The sequence below is a fragment of the Nesoenas mayeri genome (assembly GCF_963082525.1).
Source record: "Nesoenas mayeri genome assembly, chromosome: 10".
Classification (NCBI taxonomy): domain Eukaryota; kingdom Metazoa; phylum Chordata; class Aves; order Columbiformes; family Columbidae; genus Nesoenas; species Nesoenas mayeri.
Window position 1 is genome coordinate 9,543,660 of NC_137560.1, and position 16,341 is coordinate 9,560,000.

At 52.6% G+C, this 16,341-nt stretch overlaps 3 protein-coding genes across 10 annotated transcripts in view; 2 read left to right on the forward strand and 1 right to left on the reverse strand.

The window, feature by feature from the left end:
• Window positions 1-1,259: 1,259 nt before the first annotated feature.
• MANF (mesencephalic astrocyte derived neurotrophic factor) lies at window positions 1,260-6,122 on the forward strand. 6 transcript variants are annotated; one of them, XM_080350795.1, is made up of 5 exons: window positions 1,282-2,475; window positions 2,737-2,854; window positions 3,714-3,841; window positions 4,630-4,771; window positions 5,823-6,122. In XM_080350795.1, the coding sequence occupies exons 2-5, from the start codon at window positions 2,839-2,841 to the stop codon at window positions 6,005-6,007; spliced, it is 471 nt and encodes a 156-aa protein (XP_080206921.1). In that variant the 5' UTR covers window positions 1,282-2,475; window positions 2,737-2,838; the 3' UTR covers window positions 6,008-6,122. The 6 variants fall into 6 exon arrangements, 4 of the variants coding, with proteins under 4 accessions (XP_080206920.1, XP_080206921.1, XP_080206922.1 ...); XM_080350797.1 differs by having other exon boundaries at window positions 1,336-1,409; XM_080350794.1 differs by lacking the exon at window positions 2,737-2,854 and having other exon boundaries at window positions 1,260-1,409.
• Window positions 6,123-6,479: 357 nt separating this feature from the next.
• Window positions 6,480-9,498, forward strand: RBM15B (RNA binding motif protein 15B). Its single transcript, XM_080350408.1, has one exon. It carries the CDS (start codon window positions 6,529-6,531, stop codon window positions 9,262-9,264), a length of 2,736 nt encoding a protein of 911 aa, XP_080206534.1. The 5' UTR covers window positions 6,480-6,528; the 3' UTR covers window positions 9,265-9,498.
• Window positions 9,499-14,868: 5,370 nt separating this feature from the next.
• The window catches only part of DCAF1 (DDB1 and CUL4 associated factor 1), a 50,107-nt gene continuing 48,634 nt past the window's right edge, over window positions 14,869-16,341 (reverse strand). For all 3 annotated transcript variants that reach the window (XM_080350758.1, XM_080350760.1, XM_080350759.1), the window contains one exon: window positions 14,869-15,934. In XM_080350758.1, the coding sequence (XP_080206884.1) occupies window positions 15,876-15,934 (59 nt within the window). In that variant the 3' untranslated portion in view covers window positions 14,869-15,875. The remainder of the gene's footprint in view (window positions 15,935-16,341) is intronic.

A 16,341-nucleotide genomic window follows, 5' to 3' on the forward strand; every position in this document is an offset into this window, starting at 1 on the left:
GCCTCTGCATGTTCCTATTAACGATGTAAAACTCCACCCACATTTTGTCTATGTGGAAGCCTTGGCCTGGTCCCAGGGATATGATATAACTGGCATTAGCGAAACCTGGTGGGATAAATCCTGTGACTGGTGTGCCATGATGGCTGCTGCACACTGTTCTGAGGGACAGGCAGGGTAGGAGAGGTGGGGGGTAGCACTGTGTGTAGCAGAGGGGCTGGAGCACATGGAGCTGGCAGTTGGCAAGGGCTGAGAGCCTCTGGGTAAAGATTAGGGGTCAGGCAAATAAAGCAGATGTGGTCATGGGTGTCTACTATAGGGCACCCAGCCAGGATGGCAATACTGGTGACTTATTCTTTAAAGAACTAAACAAAGCCTCCAAATCATCTGCCCTTATGGGAGACTTCAACTTGCCACACATCAACTGGGAATATCACACAGCTGGCACCAACAGGTCCAGAAGATTCCTGACACAACTGGATGGTAACTTCTTGGTGCAGCTACTAAAGGAACTGACCAGGAAAGGTGCCTTCCTAGATATGATTCTCACTAACAGGGGCCCATTGGAGAAGCAGCAATTGGTGGCTCCCTTGGACACAATGACCATGAAGCAGTCAGCTTCAAGATCTTTGCTAATAGGAGGAAAACTGCCAGCAAGGCCTTAACATGAGATATGAGGAGAACAGACTTCAGGCTGCTCAAGAGAACTACTCAGTAAGAATACCTGGGAAAAAGCTTTTGAAGGCATTGGAGTCTATCATTGTTGGTCGTCTTTTAAATACCACCTACTAAAAGCACAAGACCAGGCAATTCCAAAATGCCAAAAATCTAGCAGGCGAGGCAAAAAGCCAGCTTGGTTTAGCAGGGATCTTCTTGAAATACAGCAAAAAAATAAATTACCTGGTCAGGGGAAGCAAGGCCAGGTAACATGGGGAGGACTACAGAGACGCTGCTCGCCATTGCAGGAAGGAAATTCGCGCTGCCAAAGCTCAGCCCCGCTGCAGGTGTGAGAATCTGCCCCCTTGCAAGATGGCGGCCGTAGGCAACTGGTAGGAAGTGCACGAGGTTTCTCCCTTAACAAAAATGGCGGCTAAGGGAGGCGGAGAAACTCGCCGCGCGCCGGCGTTCCGCCGCCTCCTCCAATCAACGGTCGCCAACTCTCCCGTGGAGGCCGCAGACCGACCAATGGGAGGAGGCGGCGTGGAAGCCGGGCGGGGAGCGGACCAATGGGGCGGCAGCGGCGGGGGGGAGCCGGTGCAGGGGCGACGGTTGCCGGTGCCGGTGCTGGCGGGCGCAGTGCGCGCGGGCTGCCGAGCGAGGCGGGATGCGGGCGGCCCACGGGCTCTGGGCGGCGCTGGCCCTGCTCCTGCTGCCGGCCGGCAGCCGGGCCCTGCGCGACGGGGAGTGCGAGGGTGAGTGCGGCCGGGCCGGAGGGGGGGCGGGCCCGGCTGGCGGCCCCCGGGTCCGGCGAGGTGAAGCCCGCTGGTGTGCGAGGCCGGAACGCGGTGCAGCCCCGCAGTGGCCTCGGGACCGGGCTCCCGCCACGCCCCGCCGGCGGAGGGCAGTGACAGCCCTGCCGGGCCGGGCCCGCGGGAGCGGTTCCTCCCGGGGCCAGAAAAGTCTCCCCAAGTGCCGCCGGGCCGGAGCGCTGCGCGACCGTGGCCGGTCCCAGCCCGGGGCAGTGCGCGGGCGGCGGCCGAGCGGCTCCGGGAGCTGGCGGCCCCGGGAGGCGCGGGGCGGGGCTGGGGCCCGGCCATCCCGCGGGAGGGCCCGGGACCTCCTCCCGGAGGTGCCGCGGGGAAGTTGCCCGTCTCTTTTCAACCGAGTTGGCGGCAGCGCAGCGCTCCCCCGGGACACGAGAGCGCCGAGACTGGATCGTCTCCTCGCCGGGCTGTGAGATCCCACAGCCCTGCTGTGCCAGCCGGGGCTGGAGACACGCTCTGCCCCGGTCCCCCCGAGCCGGGTGGCGGTGACCGCAGCGGGGAGCAGCTGCCAGGCAGCAACCGGGAGGCAGCGAGTGCGGTTACTCACCTGGATTCCTCCCTTAGTCATCATAGCACAACCTTTATCTCAGCTTCCTCGCCTGACTGCTGGGGTATGGGCTGTCCTCTCTTTAAAGCAAGGAGCAGTGCTCAGCTGGTCTGAATCACAGCAAATTAAACTTCTCTTGCATGGCGGAACAGAACATATTCCACAGGTGAAGCAAGAAGAACTTCAGGTGGGGCTGTAGTAACTGGTTGGGAGTTTGTGGTACTAATGCTCACCCCTTCCTCCTTTTTGTAGGGAGAGAAACAGGGGGAGGGAACAGAGTAAATCAAAACTTGCGGCTGCTGTCCCACTAGGTTGGAAACTTTTTTCAGCTGTAGTGTAGTCATCGGTACCACTGCCTGCAGTGTCTTTATTCTTTCCAAAGGTTTACACTTCCAAACAGCACACAGTGGACATCATTGTGTGTCTGTGACTGGAGACAAACGTGAGGTAAATGATTCTGTTGTATCCTACAAAAAATGTTTTCCTAAATGCCCCAGCATATAATTAATTCTAATTTTAATATAACAACAGTAAATTTCTACTTGGCTTTGTGATGGTCATATTCTATTTCCTATATTTGCTTGTTTCCTGTGCCATTGCTTGTGTTCACAGTTGAATACAAGTTGCTAATGACAGTAATATTTGCCAATCCCTTCCTGTTGGGATAAACAAATCACATAAAAGACGTAATTTGTGCCTTTCCTCTAGACACAGGCCAGTGTCTGGTACTTCTCTCACACTTGGAAGTTGTGAGAATCCCCAGGTCCTGCTGCGGGAATTGGTGGGGCCACAGAACTCTTGGTCCAGGCGATGCTGATGTTCACAGGCAAGTTGTGTGAGCAGCAGAATGAGCGAAACCGGACACTCTGCAAACTCGCAGTCGCCCTCTCGCACAGCCCCTGTGTGCTCCAGTAACCGTAGCCGTCTGCCATAGCCTGGAGGGTATGCGGAGGGACAGCTGCCAAAGGCACGGTGTCATGGCCGGGTTTTACGTACCCTCCCCACAGGCAGAACTTGGATCTGTCCTCTCAGCTGCTGGTGCACTTGTGGGAGTTTCATTGTCTTTCAGACTCTTCCCTCTTTCAATCTGAAAGCGATTCAGAAGCTTGTGGGAATGGAGAGGAGAAACATGCCAAGTGGATGTAGTGTGTGATCGCTTAATTTCTTTTCTCTTGGAAATAACTTACCTATGAACTGAACCAACTTGATAATTGGTGATACTGTATCACTAAAAACAGCACCTGTGGATCCTCTAACAAAATTATGTGTAGAGAGTTGGTTTTCAATCAGAACTGGTTTTGAAGCCCGTGGTCTGACAAGTTGCTTCCCAAAGCAGCAAGAATAAGTCAGAAAATTAAGTTTACATTTTTACACGGGTACAGTTTTGTGCTGTGTCCCTCAGCTGAATCCCGCTGTTCACTCGGGACAGAGTAGAGAAGCCACTGGACACTTCCATGGATCTGTTTTCTCAGATTGTGAAAAACCCACCAAAAATACCAAGGCATATTGTTGATTCATGTGTGCTCTGAAAGCCTTCCTGAAATACATGTAAAGTCCTGACTGCTAATACAGCTTCCAGAAGTTTTGTTCTCCAAATCCCTTATTTTGTGTCCCTACAAATGCCCTCTGTGAGCTGCCACAAGATTACTGCAGTGGGAAATAACCCCATCCATCTTCCCTTCCAGTGTGTGTCACGTTCCTGGGAAGGTTCTACCAGAGTCTAAAGGACAATGATGTTGAATTCACACCTGCCAGTATTGAAAAGGAGCTATTGAAATCCTGCAAAGAAGCAAAAGGCAAAGAGAACCGTCTGGTAAGTAGCAGTAGTCAAGGATACTCGCCTCTTGAGGGAATAACTTGTAGAATACTTGGCAAATGAAGGGAAACTAGCGCTTCTGAGTTTGTATGGTATGGCTTCCCAGAGGCAGTTCTTCCTAACTCCGTGGCCACAATCAGTCCTGTATTTTTTTATAAGAGAGAAGTTTGACCTCAAAAACAGTCTGTCAGCAGACATCTTACTCACTGACACTTTCTCCCTGTTACTGAAGCGCTGGGTATTACAAAGCTTTTATTTGCTTGTAGGGCTTCCTTGTCTCTTGAACTGTATTTGAGGTGCGCTGTAAGCTGTTAAAATATTTATGCTCTTTGGCTGTTCAGTTGAAAACTAAATAAAGTAAAACCAAATTGCCTTAACTAAAAACAGAGGCAATCTGCAAATGAGAAGGCCCAATGAAAAGGCCCTTAACCCCCCTAACAAGAGAACTGCAGAGAGACACCATCAGAAATGTGGAGGGGTCACACTTCAGAAAGTCTTTCTCCTTGAACACAGAAGACTTTTTTGTTAATCCAATCCAATTCTTTTAAAAGTTGAGAAACAAGACAACAACCCTCAACAGCTTTAAAAGCAGTGTGATGGGAAACACCTGCTCAGTGCCCTGGGCTCAGAGTTAGGTTTCCTTTCACCTGTGTGTAGCGGTCACTTGGAAGGGTTCTGCAACATTCAACACGTAGCTGCAAAACCAAGTGAGAACATGGACAGAAAACTCCCATTTTAGAAGCATTTTTCCATGCATCCTCACCTCATTCTTTTCTTCCCTGTAGTGCTATTATGTTGGTGCCACAAGTGATGCAGCCACCAAGATCATTAATGAGGTATCAAAGCCCATGAGTCATCACATCCCAGTGGAAAAGATCTGTGAGAAACTAAAGAAGAAGGATAGTCAGATCTGCGAACTAAAATATGGTGAGTTGCCAGCGTGAGGGGAAGTGCCCACGCTTTTCTGGGGTATGGATCATTTGGGGTAAAACAGCTTACTAGAACTATGCAGTCTAACAAGGTTGCACGCTCTGGGTGGCTCTCCATGAACACCCTACAGAGTTTTATAGAGACTGCTGGCTACTAAACCTTTTTAGCTTCTGCAGAGCCTCTGATCTGCAGTGAAATAGGTCACTCCCAGGCATATCAGCACTGCTGCGCTCAAGTCACTATTTGCAATACTGTATTCAGGAGAGCGTGCTGTAAAGCTCACACCGGGGAGCAGCCAGGTGTGGCCTGGGATGATCCTGCACATGGGTTCAGCCCTTAGCTAAGCTCTGCACTCCCAGCTGCTCTTGTGTTTGTCAGTAGCAGGTCGATCAACACTTGTTTCTCACCTCCTCTGGTGTCCGCTCAGAGCATTCAACACACTTTTCTTACACCTTCCTTGACCTCCTGCCTTCCTAGATGGCATACTCTTCCTGAAAAGACTAATCTGAAGATCAGTCTTGGAAATAGCTCCTCCTGACTGCTTTCCTCTATCTCTGCCCTTACGTTCTCTCGAGACACCCCTTGGATTGCGGGTCTTTACACTTCTCATTTCTCGTCCTAATGTCCTGTTTCTTCCTAAAAAGCTTTTTGTTGTTGTCACTTGCTTGTCTTTCCTCTGAAATCCCTCTGCTACCTTTTCTTTAACCAGTGGAAGAGAGAATTAAAGTGTTGTTGCTCATGTAACAAAGGACTTTTCAGGGCTATTGTGAAACTCCTATACCCAAGCTGCAACCAAACCTTCTGGCTTCTAATGATGACCTTTAGTGTTAAAAGCCTTATCTGCTGTCGAACGCCTAACTCAGCCGTTCCTTCTGCCCCCCCGGGAGCCCGGCGCCTCTCTCCCCCTCGGCTTCCTCGCCTCCCATACCGGTCTGTGCAGCCGTCGGACCTCTCACGGCCGGGCTCCTCTCCTCGCCGTCTGTCCCCGGCCCGGGCGGAGGCGCCGCAGCCCCGGGCCCGGCTGAGCGCGGCTCTGCTCTCCCCGCAGACAAGCAGATCGACCTGAGCACCGCGGACCTGCGCAAGCTGCGCGTCAAGGAGCTGCGGCGGATCCTGGACGACTGGGGCGAGACGTGCAAGGGCTGCGCCGAGAAGTCCGACTTCATCCGCCGGATCCACGAACTGATGCCCAAGTACGCGCCGCGGGCGGCCGGCGCCCGCTCGGACCTGTGAGGGGGGCTGGCCGGGTCGGGCCCGGCGCTGAGGCGGCTGCGGCGCGCGCCCCCCGGCGGCGGCGGCTGAGGCGGCGCGCGCTGTACGGGACGTTCATTAAAGTACAACGGTGTGTACCGGGCGGACACGTGCCGTGTGACCTGATTGCGGGGCGGCCCCGCCCCAGGGCGCCTCGGGCTCCCACTCACTCCCCTCACGCTCCTCCAGCGGCAGCGGCGCCGGTCCCGCTCGCGCGCACCCCGCAGGCGCAGCGGGGGGGCGGGGCTTCGCCGCGCGCGCACCGGCGCCCTCGGTGATTGGGCGCCCTCTGTCACGTGGCGGGCAGCCGGCCCGGAGGCGGGAGGCGCTCCGGCGTCACGTCGCTGTGCGGCGCCATCGCGCTCCTGGCGCCGCCATGCGGCGGGACGCGGGGCGATGACGTAGAGCCCGCGCGGCGCGGCGGCCGGAGCCGCCTTCGTTCCCTTTTGTCCAAGATGGCGGCCGCCGCCGGAGGCGTCTCCTGAGCCGCGGGCCCCGGCGCCATGAAGCGGGGCAGCGAACGGGACTCCAGCCCGCCGGGGGCCGGGGGAGGCCGCGCCGCCGCCGCCAAGCGGCCCCGCGAGCGCGACCGCGAGAGCAGCAGCCGGCGCGGCCCGCACCGGAGCTCGGGCGCCTCCCGCAGCAGCAGGGACAAGTCCACGCCCGCCGGCGGCAGCGGCGGAGGCGGCGGCACCACCACCACCGGCGGCGGCGGCGGCGGAGGCGGCTCCAGCTCCCGCAGCCACCGCGGCGATGAGCGCGCCGGCGGCGAATCCAACCACCGCCCGGCGGGGAGCGGCTCGGCCTCGGGCGCCCGCGGCGGCAGCCAGGCCGCCCCGTCCTCGTCGTCGTCGTCCCGGGCGCTCGGCGTGCCCAAGGCCAAGGCCCTGCCCGGCGCTGTGGTGGCCCCGTCGCTGCTGCTGGCCGGGCCGCCGCCGGGCGCCGCGCCCTCGCTGCTGCTGGCGCCGCTGGGGGGCTCGGCCGGCCTGGCCGGGGAGCCGCCCGGCTCCTGTGAGTACAAGACGCTGCTGGTGAGCGGGCTGAGCGCGGCCCTGCCCGACCAGCTGCTGGAGGACGGGCTGTTCCGCCTCTTCCAGCGCTTCGCGGGGGGGGGCGCCGGGGACATCAGTGTCAAACTGTCCCACACGCCCGAGCTCGGCCGTGTCGCCTACGTCAACTTCCGACACCCCGGGGACGCCCGCGACGCCCGCCGGCACGCCCGGGCCCGGCAGCTGCTCTTCTACGACCGGCCCCTCAAGGTGGAGCCGGTGTATCTCCGCGGGGGCCGGAGGAGCCGCACGCCGCCCCCCGCCCCCTCTCCGGAGCCCCTGGGCTACCTGCCGCCCATCCACGGCGCCTACCAGTACAAGCAGAGATCGCTCTCTCCTGTCACCAGCCCCTTGCTGCGGGAGCCACGGCCCAGGCACGCTCACGCCGCTGCCGCCGCCTTCGCTTTGGAAGCGGCCGCCATCGGGCTCTCCCGGGAGCGGGAGAGGGCCTTGGATTACTACGGGCTGTACGACGAGCGCGGACGCCCTTACAGTTACCCCATCGTGGCCGAGGAAGACCTGATGCCGGAGGACGACCAGAGAGCGACCCGCAACCTCTTCATCGGCAACCTGGACCACAACGTCTCCGAGGTGGAGCTGAGACGCGCCTTTGAGAAGTACGGCATCATCGAAGAAGTGGTGATCAAGCGCCCAGCCCGGGGCCAAGGTGGGGCTTACGCTTTCCTCAAGTTCCAAAACCTGGACATGGCGCATCGGGCCAAGGTTGCCATGTCGGGCCGCGTTGTCGGCAGGAACCCTATCAAAATTGGCTACGGGAAAGCCAACCCGACCACCAGGCTGTGGGTGGGGGGTCTTGGTCCAAGTACTTCCTTGGCTGCCCTGGCGAGAGAGTTCGACCGCTTCGGCAGCATCAGGACTATTGACTACGTGAAGGGCGACAGCTTCGCTTACATCCAGTACGAAAGCTTGGACGCTGCCCAGGCTGCCTGCGCACAGATGAGGGGCTTTCCTTTGGGCGGACCGGAGAGGAGGCTCCGAGTGGATTTTGCCAAAGCAGAAGAGACGAGATACCCGCAGCAGTACCAGCCTGCGCCGCTCCCCATGCACTATGAACTGCTCGCTGACGGGTACGGCAGGCACAGAAGCCTAGAGCAAGACCTGAGGGTGCGAGATAGGACTCCTCCACACCTCCTGTACTCGGACCGAGACAGGAGCTTTGCAGAGGCAGAGTGGGCCAGCCCTGCCAAAAATGCTGAACGCAGAAACAACTTGGAAAGCTACAGCCGTTCGGTGCGTAGCCGGAGCGGAGAGCGCTGGGGCAGCGACAGCGATCGCGGCGTGCCCAAACCATGGGAAGAGAGGCGGAAACGCCGGAGTCTTTCCAGTGACCGCGGGAGGACTACTCACTCGCCTTATGAGGACAGAAGCAGGACAAAGGCCAGTGGGCCAGCTTTAGACCGCAGCCCAGACAGGGCTCGCAAGGAGAATCACACTACAGAATCCGGAGCTGAGAAAGAGCAGAGTAACTCCCTTCAGAACAATCGTCACGCGACTGAGGAGAAACCCCATCGTGAGGCATCCGATGCTCCCCAGCCCAAAAAAAGGGACAGCGAACGCAATCATCGAACTGGTGAATCGGAATCAAAAACTCACGAGGAGCCAAAATCCGAGACCAAAAAGCTAAAGAATTTATCGGAATATGCTCAAACACTGCAACTTGCTTGGAACGGTCTTCTTGTGCTAAAAAACAGCTGCTTCCCCACCTCTATGCACATCCTGGAGGGAGACCTGGCTGTCATCAACGGACTCCTTAAAGACCATTCGTCTGGCGGGAAGTTAACGCAGCTCAAAATCGCTCAGAGACTTCGGCTCGACCAGCCCAAGCTGGATGAAGTAACTCGCCGCATCAAACAAGGCAGCCCCAACGGCTACGCCGTGCTCCTGGCAACCCAGTCCACCGCGGCGGGGGCAGAGGGGACCTTCCCTGCTGTGGAGCCCGGCTTGCAGCGACGGCTTCTCAGGAATCTGGTCTCCTACTTGAAACAGAAGCAGGCTGCTGGGGTTATCAGCCTGCCCGTGGGAGGGGCGAAGGGCAGAGACAGCACGGGCATGCTTTACGCGTTCCCTCCTTGTGAATTCTCTCAGCAGTACCTCCAGTCAGCACTAAGGACATTGGGAAAATTAGAAGAAGAACATATGGTGATAGTTATAGTCAAAGACACTGCCTAGCCCTCACTGTCTTTTCAAATTCCATGTTTTCTTTGTGTGTCACACAACCCGGTTGTTTTTAAGGCCAATCATTTTGGTGGAGGCTCAAAACACCTCGACCAAAGTGGTAAGATTTTTAGTTTCTAATTAATTTTAATACCATTTAAATAGAGCCCATTTTATTCGTTTTTAATATGTGACACTGTCCGCTGTTGTTCTGTATTTTTATTTTTTAACTGTATGAAAAGTTGTCAGTAAAGCCTTGTTCACTGATGGATTTCTAAACTTGTGCGGTATCCTAGTTTTTATGGCCCAGGACGGGCTGGTCGCCTGCGCTGTCAGGAGCTGGAAGGTGATGGTCCCAACCCGGTTCAGTTTCTCAGGCCCCAGCCTCCTGCACCTCCTCTGTCTCTTTATATGTGTCCTGCAAGGTGGGAGGGGAAGGGGGGCTCTTTGTGCTGCATGAGAGACTGAAAGGTTGGTTCTATACTTTTTGTTCTGTTTGCTTTTTATTTCATAAATTTGAGTAGATGTGTTCCTGATGTTTCCCTGATTGAGGATAGAAGCTTCCTAGGAAGCAAATCTTGATCATGAACAGAAGTGGCTTTTACACATAACGGAAAAAAAATTATAGTTAATACTTGGCAAAAAGTTTTCTACTAAGGAGCCAACTCTGTGTTCAGTTCTGTGGGGTTTGAGAGCACCCGATATGTGTCTCAGTCAGAAGATCCTGGGTAAAGCTTGACATGCCTGGTTTTTATAAAAGGAAAAAAAAACAAGCAGAAGAAAAAAGAAGTCATTTAAGGGGAAGCTCTCTTGGGCCTGTATTAGATGTAAAAAAGCAAGTAAAGGGCACAAAGGTTTTAGTGAACCGCAGGTGCCCGTTTGCATAGTTGATCATGTTGCACTATCCAAAGTCCTTTATTGAAAGATAAATGGCAATTTTTTTTTTTTTCCTGCTGAAGTTGAAACTTGTTTGCAGCTGCTAAACATGTCTGGCTGTTTGAAAAGATGTTAAGGTTCTATAAGCTACCTATGACTGTAGGAAACTATGGAGATCCAAATTTGAAGTGTAAAAGATGGGATGGTTCCATCACCTTCCCTGTCTGTGGTGTGAGACAGCAGTTCAGGAGAGAAGCCGGGACACTGCACCTCTGGTGGCTCAGTAATGCAAGGATGCAGAAACAAGTCCAAATTTAGGATTAAAATCCACACTGTTCAGTTTGGGGATATTTTTTTAGAATGATGCTTGTAGATTTTAGGAGGCTTACAGAAAATTGAGTGCGATTAAAAACACTAAATTTTAAAGTTTCTTTAAATTTGCAGGGTTTTTTTTTGTTTTGTTTTGGTGGTAAGCAAGTGAACAAAATCCTGGGAGAACCATAGTCTTGCACCAGTCTCTGTGACCAAGCAGACTCACTTGCTGATGGCTGCCAAGGCCCTTTTAAAACTGTGCTCTCAGGTATGATTGGTATCGAAAAACCTACACAGCAGGAAGCATAACTCAGCCTAATGATGCTTTTTAAAAACTTTTTTAACCCTGCAGTTTCACAGTAGGGATATCATCAGTCGATGATGTATGAATGGTCACTTAATTTAATAATGTATTGATAGCAACAAGTAGGGGTTGGTTATTGATTTTTTTTTTGTTTGTTTGTTGGGGTTTTTTAACATTTAATACTCTGACTATGTTAAAAGTAAATCTAATGAGTTAGTGTGATCATGAGGGGGTTAGTATTCCACTTGATAATGCATCTTCTGTACCCCAAAAAACCGCAGTTCTGTCTGTAAGGGCCAGAGTACAGCTACAAGGGTGCAGAGGGTTTTGTCCGTGGCGTGCAGGCTCAGGTCTGTGCGAGGTGAGCTGGCTCGTCTGCTGGGAGCTGCGGGGCTCCAGGAAAGCTGATGGAGGCTGCAGGAGCAGGAACAGCACTGCTGCTCCCAGCAGCCAAGCCATGTCTGCAGGCTGCACTGGGCAGCACAGAGGCCCATGGCTGCACAGTGCAGGGTAGCTGGACTGCCCCTGCTTTTACACGGTTACAGGGACACCGACTTTAACCTTGTGACCGAGTCCCCAATGCTGTTGTAATATAGACAGTGCCAAATGTCAACAATTGTAACCGTTAAGTGTTATCTGAAACCAAGTGCTATTAAATACCCCTTATGGCCAGAGTCATAGAGTGATTAGAGCTTTTTGTCAGAGCATTCTACGTGATGGAGCTGTCGGTTCAGTCTGAGGCAGAGTGTATGGTGGTGCTGTAACAAAGGCCTGCTGGCTTCTGGCTGCCAGGGACCTGGAGCTTGTGCTGCTGCAAATGGACTCGTGTGTCTGTGTGTGTTACGTTGTGCAAATATGAGTAATCAGAAGGAAAAAAAAAAAAAAATCAATACATGATAAAAGCTGCAACTGCCTGACAGCAAAGCCAGGGAGCCACTAGAAATCTCCCAATTACCACTTGCCTTGTGAGGCAAGTAAATAATAATGTAGGAGGTTTTTCAAAGACAAATACTGTCATGCTTTGGACTGGATAAGATTTTTAATGATGGGATTTCTGTTCCCAGTGAGGTGGCTGACAGTTGTGAACATGTGCACAAATAGGACACCAAGAAATCTCCCTCCTACAAACAAACAAGTGTAAGCTAGGAGAGTTTAAGGAAAAAAACAAAAACAAAACACCTGGGAGAGAAGCAGCATCCACTTTCTAATAGGGTGACCTCAGCCTCTCTGCTCCCCAGGATGCAAGCGAGCCACAGGGTTTGCTTGAACAGACTGTGCTGAGGCCAACAGCCCTGCAGGCCTGTCCCCCACCCCTCACACCTGCAGCCAGGCTGATTCTGAGTGAAACATGCCTGAAAAAGGGTAAATAGGTAGTTACAACAAAATAATGCTACATCTGTATCTTACAGCTTGCACAACTTGGCCCTTAAATGGGGAAGGTACATGGGGGTGTGGGAGGAACCATGGCCCTGGTCAGAAGGCCTGAGACACTCAGTGATGTTGGAAGATGGTGGGTATAACAGTGCTGGAGGGGCGTCTTTCAGCCTGGTGCAGCAGTAGCTGCAAGGTCATAGCAACAGGGTTATGGTCTCCATCACTTTGAGGGTGATCTGAAACAGAGTGGGACCAGGGTGTGGGGTGGCAGATTTGGTGGTATGAGAGCACTACTGTTTAGACAGAGTTGCTCCATTTAAAAAAAAACCAAACCAAACCAAAAAAACCACCACCCATTCAGTAAATATTCTGTTTTACAAAGCCTCTTTGTGACATCAGCTGCTGCCTGTCTTTACTACAACAGAAGCATGGACAAGAGGGCCAGCCCGAGGCAGTCCCCAGCATGTGTGTAGGAACAGCGTGGATGAGCCAGTCAGACCCTGATCACTACCCTCAGCTAACATGCAGGTTAAACTACTGACCAGCCCTGAGGTTTCTGCTCTGCTCTCCAAGCCATGGCCTATGTGAGATTGTTTTGAACCACTGTGCTGCAGGGATGTGTGTGCAGCCTCCCAGGGTGCTGGCACAATGGTTACATGGTCTGCACTCCATGGAATGGGCTGAGCAGCTACTCACGGTCTGGTCACACAGCAAGGAGGATCATTCGAATGTGAGGGCACAGGCTGGTCCTGAGCCAGTTTCTACTCCATCACGGGAAGAAGCACAGCATCCTTCCTGCAAAGGCTCTCCTCCGTTGCAGAGAGGTAGGTACGTGCCTTAGCCAACTGGCAGGACATTTAAATGCCCCTTCCATCCCCTAAGCCAACGTCTGTAACATCTGCATAGGAAAATACATACTGTATGGCATCACATCAGCAATGTGCTGTGTGTATTCAGGAAGATAAGGCTTTTTTCCAAACATCAGGCTTTTAAATAAATCAAATCATGATGCCAGGGGAAAGAGGTGATTTTCTAAACACTCAGTTTTCCCCCTGTCCCAAGTAGCTGCAGAATTAAAGCTTGACAAACATAAGCAATCCCTGCCAGTCCTCAGCTCTGAATCTCCACTCTGCACCCAGCCTTGCTACAGCCACTGTTCACTTAAATAATCGGCAAGAAGCAAGGAGGCAGCACGGGGTGCAGGCAGCCTCCCCTGCAGTTCTGGGTTTAACTCTGGCAGCTCTGCAATAAGCAGAGAGGCTGGGAGGCTGCCCAGGGGGGCTCTGGGTGGGGGCTGGGCAGGCTGCAGCAGCTGGCCACAGGCTGAGGCCCCAGCACACTCCTGTGGGCTCTATTCAATAACACTAGGATAGGTGGGGGGGGAGGGATGGCACACATACTTACAGTGGCCCGGTTTCAAGTCAAATTTATACAGGAACTCCGTCCTAGGTGTCTTGGTTCTGTCTCACAAAACTAGTTGGTAAAGTTCTCTGAGATAGCCAGGCCCTAAACAGCAACAGATGTTATGGCTGTGGTGTAACGCCAGAACAAGATGCAGATAACCAGCATGGCATCTTCTCTGTCATTAGTGGTTGAGTACATGCTTTGTATTTTTTCTTCTCCTGAGCGACACATTTTCTAAGGTGAAGTTGCTGTGGCAGAACCCTAAATCACTCCTCTGTGACAGCTGCATCAGATGTTTTTTGACAGGGCAGAGGCTGACTTCCCTGGCTGTTGGATGGCACAGCCTATTTTCAATCTTCTCATTTTATCAGAATTCTGCTTCAATTGTTGGTCTTAAGTGCTGTAGTAATTGCAACTTGTTCATCTTATTGACTCTGTAGGGTACAATTATCCATTTTAAGTTGCAGCAGTTTTAATTATTAACAAGCAGTACTGGATAAGTGCATTAAGTAGATGTGATGCTAGAGGAAAGAAAAGCTATCCCTTCTCTTGGTTAAAAAGAATATCCTTCGTCTTCAAGCAATGAGACCTTGAGCCTTGGTAAAAAACTTGCTGTAGGGTCAAGGAGTGAGCAGCCTCCAGCACCCTGTTCTGCCTCAAATCCTGTTCTCAAAGTGGCAAAAACAGAAAGGGTAAAAAGTTGAGTGGATGTTACCCAAATACCTGGGAATAAACAGAATGTTTAGTGGCCTTGTCCAAGCAAGCCACAAGTTTACTTACCTTCCAGTTCTGACTCTCAGAACTAAGCTGTGAGGTTGTGTGCTGCACAGGGAAATCAAACACTCAACTGCGATGTTTTTTTATCCCTGTCTAAGGGCGGGGCCTCTTCTCACGTAAAAACAGGGGCACCTAACGTGCCTTCTGCCAGCGTAGCCACAAGGCAGCCTGCGCGATGCCAAACCACACAGGGATGAGGAGGCCCAATGCCACTCCTGCCTCCTGACACACACTGGCGATGCAGCAAGAGCTTCCTGCAGCTCACCGCGCTGCCTGCGCCCAAACCGCTGAGCTCCTGGTGCAGCTTTAAACAAAATCACAGCCTGGCATGACAGCACCCTCCAGCTCCCGCACGGCGCAGTGCAGACACGTCGCCCACAACCCCACAGGGAATTCGAGGCTGTCAGGCAAACCAACCCATTGGAGTTGAACCCACGGGCACTGTGAAATGTGGTGACGCTACTCTGGGAGTCCCCTGAACTGGCACAGGGGATGGAACCTGCGCTCTCAGAAATTTCACCCCTTGTTCACTTTGTCCTCCCTTACTGCAGCCGGGCCAACAGCTGCACCTCGCTGCTCTCCTGCCCAGGCTGCGCTCCCCATGTGCACAGAGCACCGCACAATTCACAGCCATAAAGAGACAGGACTTGTATTTAATTTTTTAATAAATACACTTTACATTAAAGAAAAAGGCCTTCAATTTGCAGTTTCCACACAGAGGGCAAGAGGGGGGGGGGAAAAAAAAAAAGATTAAAAAACTTGAACCACAAAGGGTAGAGGGGAGAAAGGGGGCTCGAGGTTCAATCCCAGACCCCCAAAGCTTCAGGAATAGTCTCTCACTGTAGCTGGTATCGCAGCAAGAACCTCTGCTTTAAACAGCCTGTACCTCAGTTACCTAACACCCGCACGGGTGTCCCTGGAGGACAAAAGCATCTGAACACACACTGACGCACTAGCAGGTGTTAACACCTGTTGCCTTTTTTTTTAAAAATAAAATCATATTTAAAATAAAAATATTCTCACTCCTCAACAATTTTAGAAACCATGATCCTCTTATTTCACTTAGTAGTTCCATAAAAATGCCTCTTCTTTTAATTTTAAACAATTTTTCTCCCCCGAACCTACCCCATGGTAACAAGGTACTACAGGAATACAAAGTTCAGCCCCTCTTTACTAGAACACCTGCCTTTTTTTTTTTTCTTTTTTTTTCTGTTTTATATAAAACTATTTCTGTTCTTTAGGAAAGAACTTTATACAAAGAAAATATATTGTGAAATATCTTCAGAAGTTTCCTTGAAGAGGAGAGTCATCTCAGCCTAAAATAAAAAATAAAAAAAAAGGCAGAGGAAAAAAAAAAAAAAAAAGAGGCCTAACTCCAGGTCTCTTTATTGTAGAGCCTCAGACTCAGCCCCGAGCCCCAAACTGACTCAAACCAACACAGCAGATGGGCTGGAGTTCCTCAGGTTTTCCCAGGAGAAAAAGGCTTGGGGTGCTCAGAATTGGTTTCCGATTTGGTCTCCAGTCTTCTGCTGGGAAGGGAGCATCTCCTCCTGCCAACACCCCACCTGGCAGTCACTCCTCACTCGTTCAGAGACAGGATGATGTCGTCCTCCAAGTCGGAGTTATCTGAGCTGTCGGCTGAAAAGGAGACACGCAGGTTACGCTTGGGCTGTGGAAGAACCCAGCTGTCATGGCTGCTAAGCAAGGCAACACATTCATAGTTACAAGAGATGGCCACCACCTGCTTGGAACCAGCAGCTCCCCAGCAGTGAGGGAGGCAGCTCACACCCTTGGCACAGTTCAAATCAACCCAAAGCAGTGAGCAAATCTGCACAAGGGCTTTCTTCCCTTGCTTAAACCAGAGGGTCAAGAGGACAGCAGCTTCATCAAGTGCAGTTTCTATGAGCTGGCAGATTTTTTTCCCATGACAAGGTGGGGAGAAGGCCACCAGTGATAAGTCACCTGCACATGAGCTGCCTGCACAACTTACTGTGCACAGCTGGGGCAATAGCTCCTTGTGCTGGGGGCTGGACAGATCTGGCAGT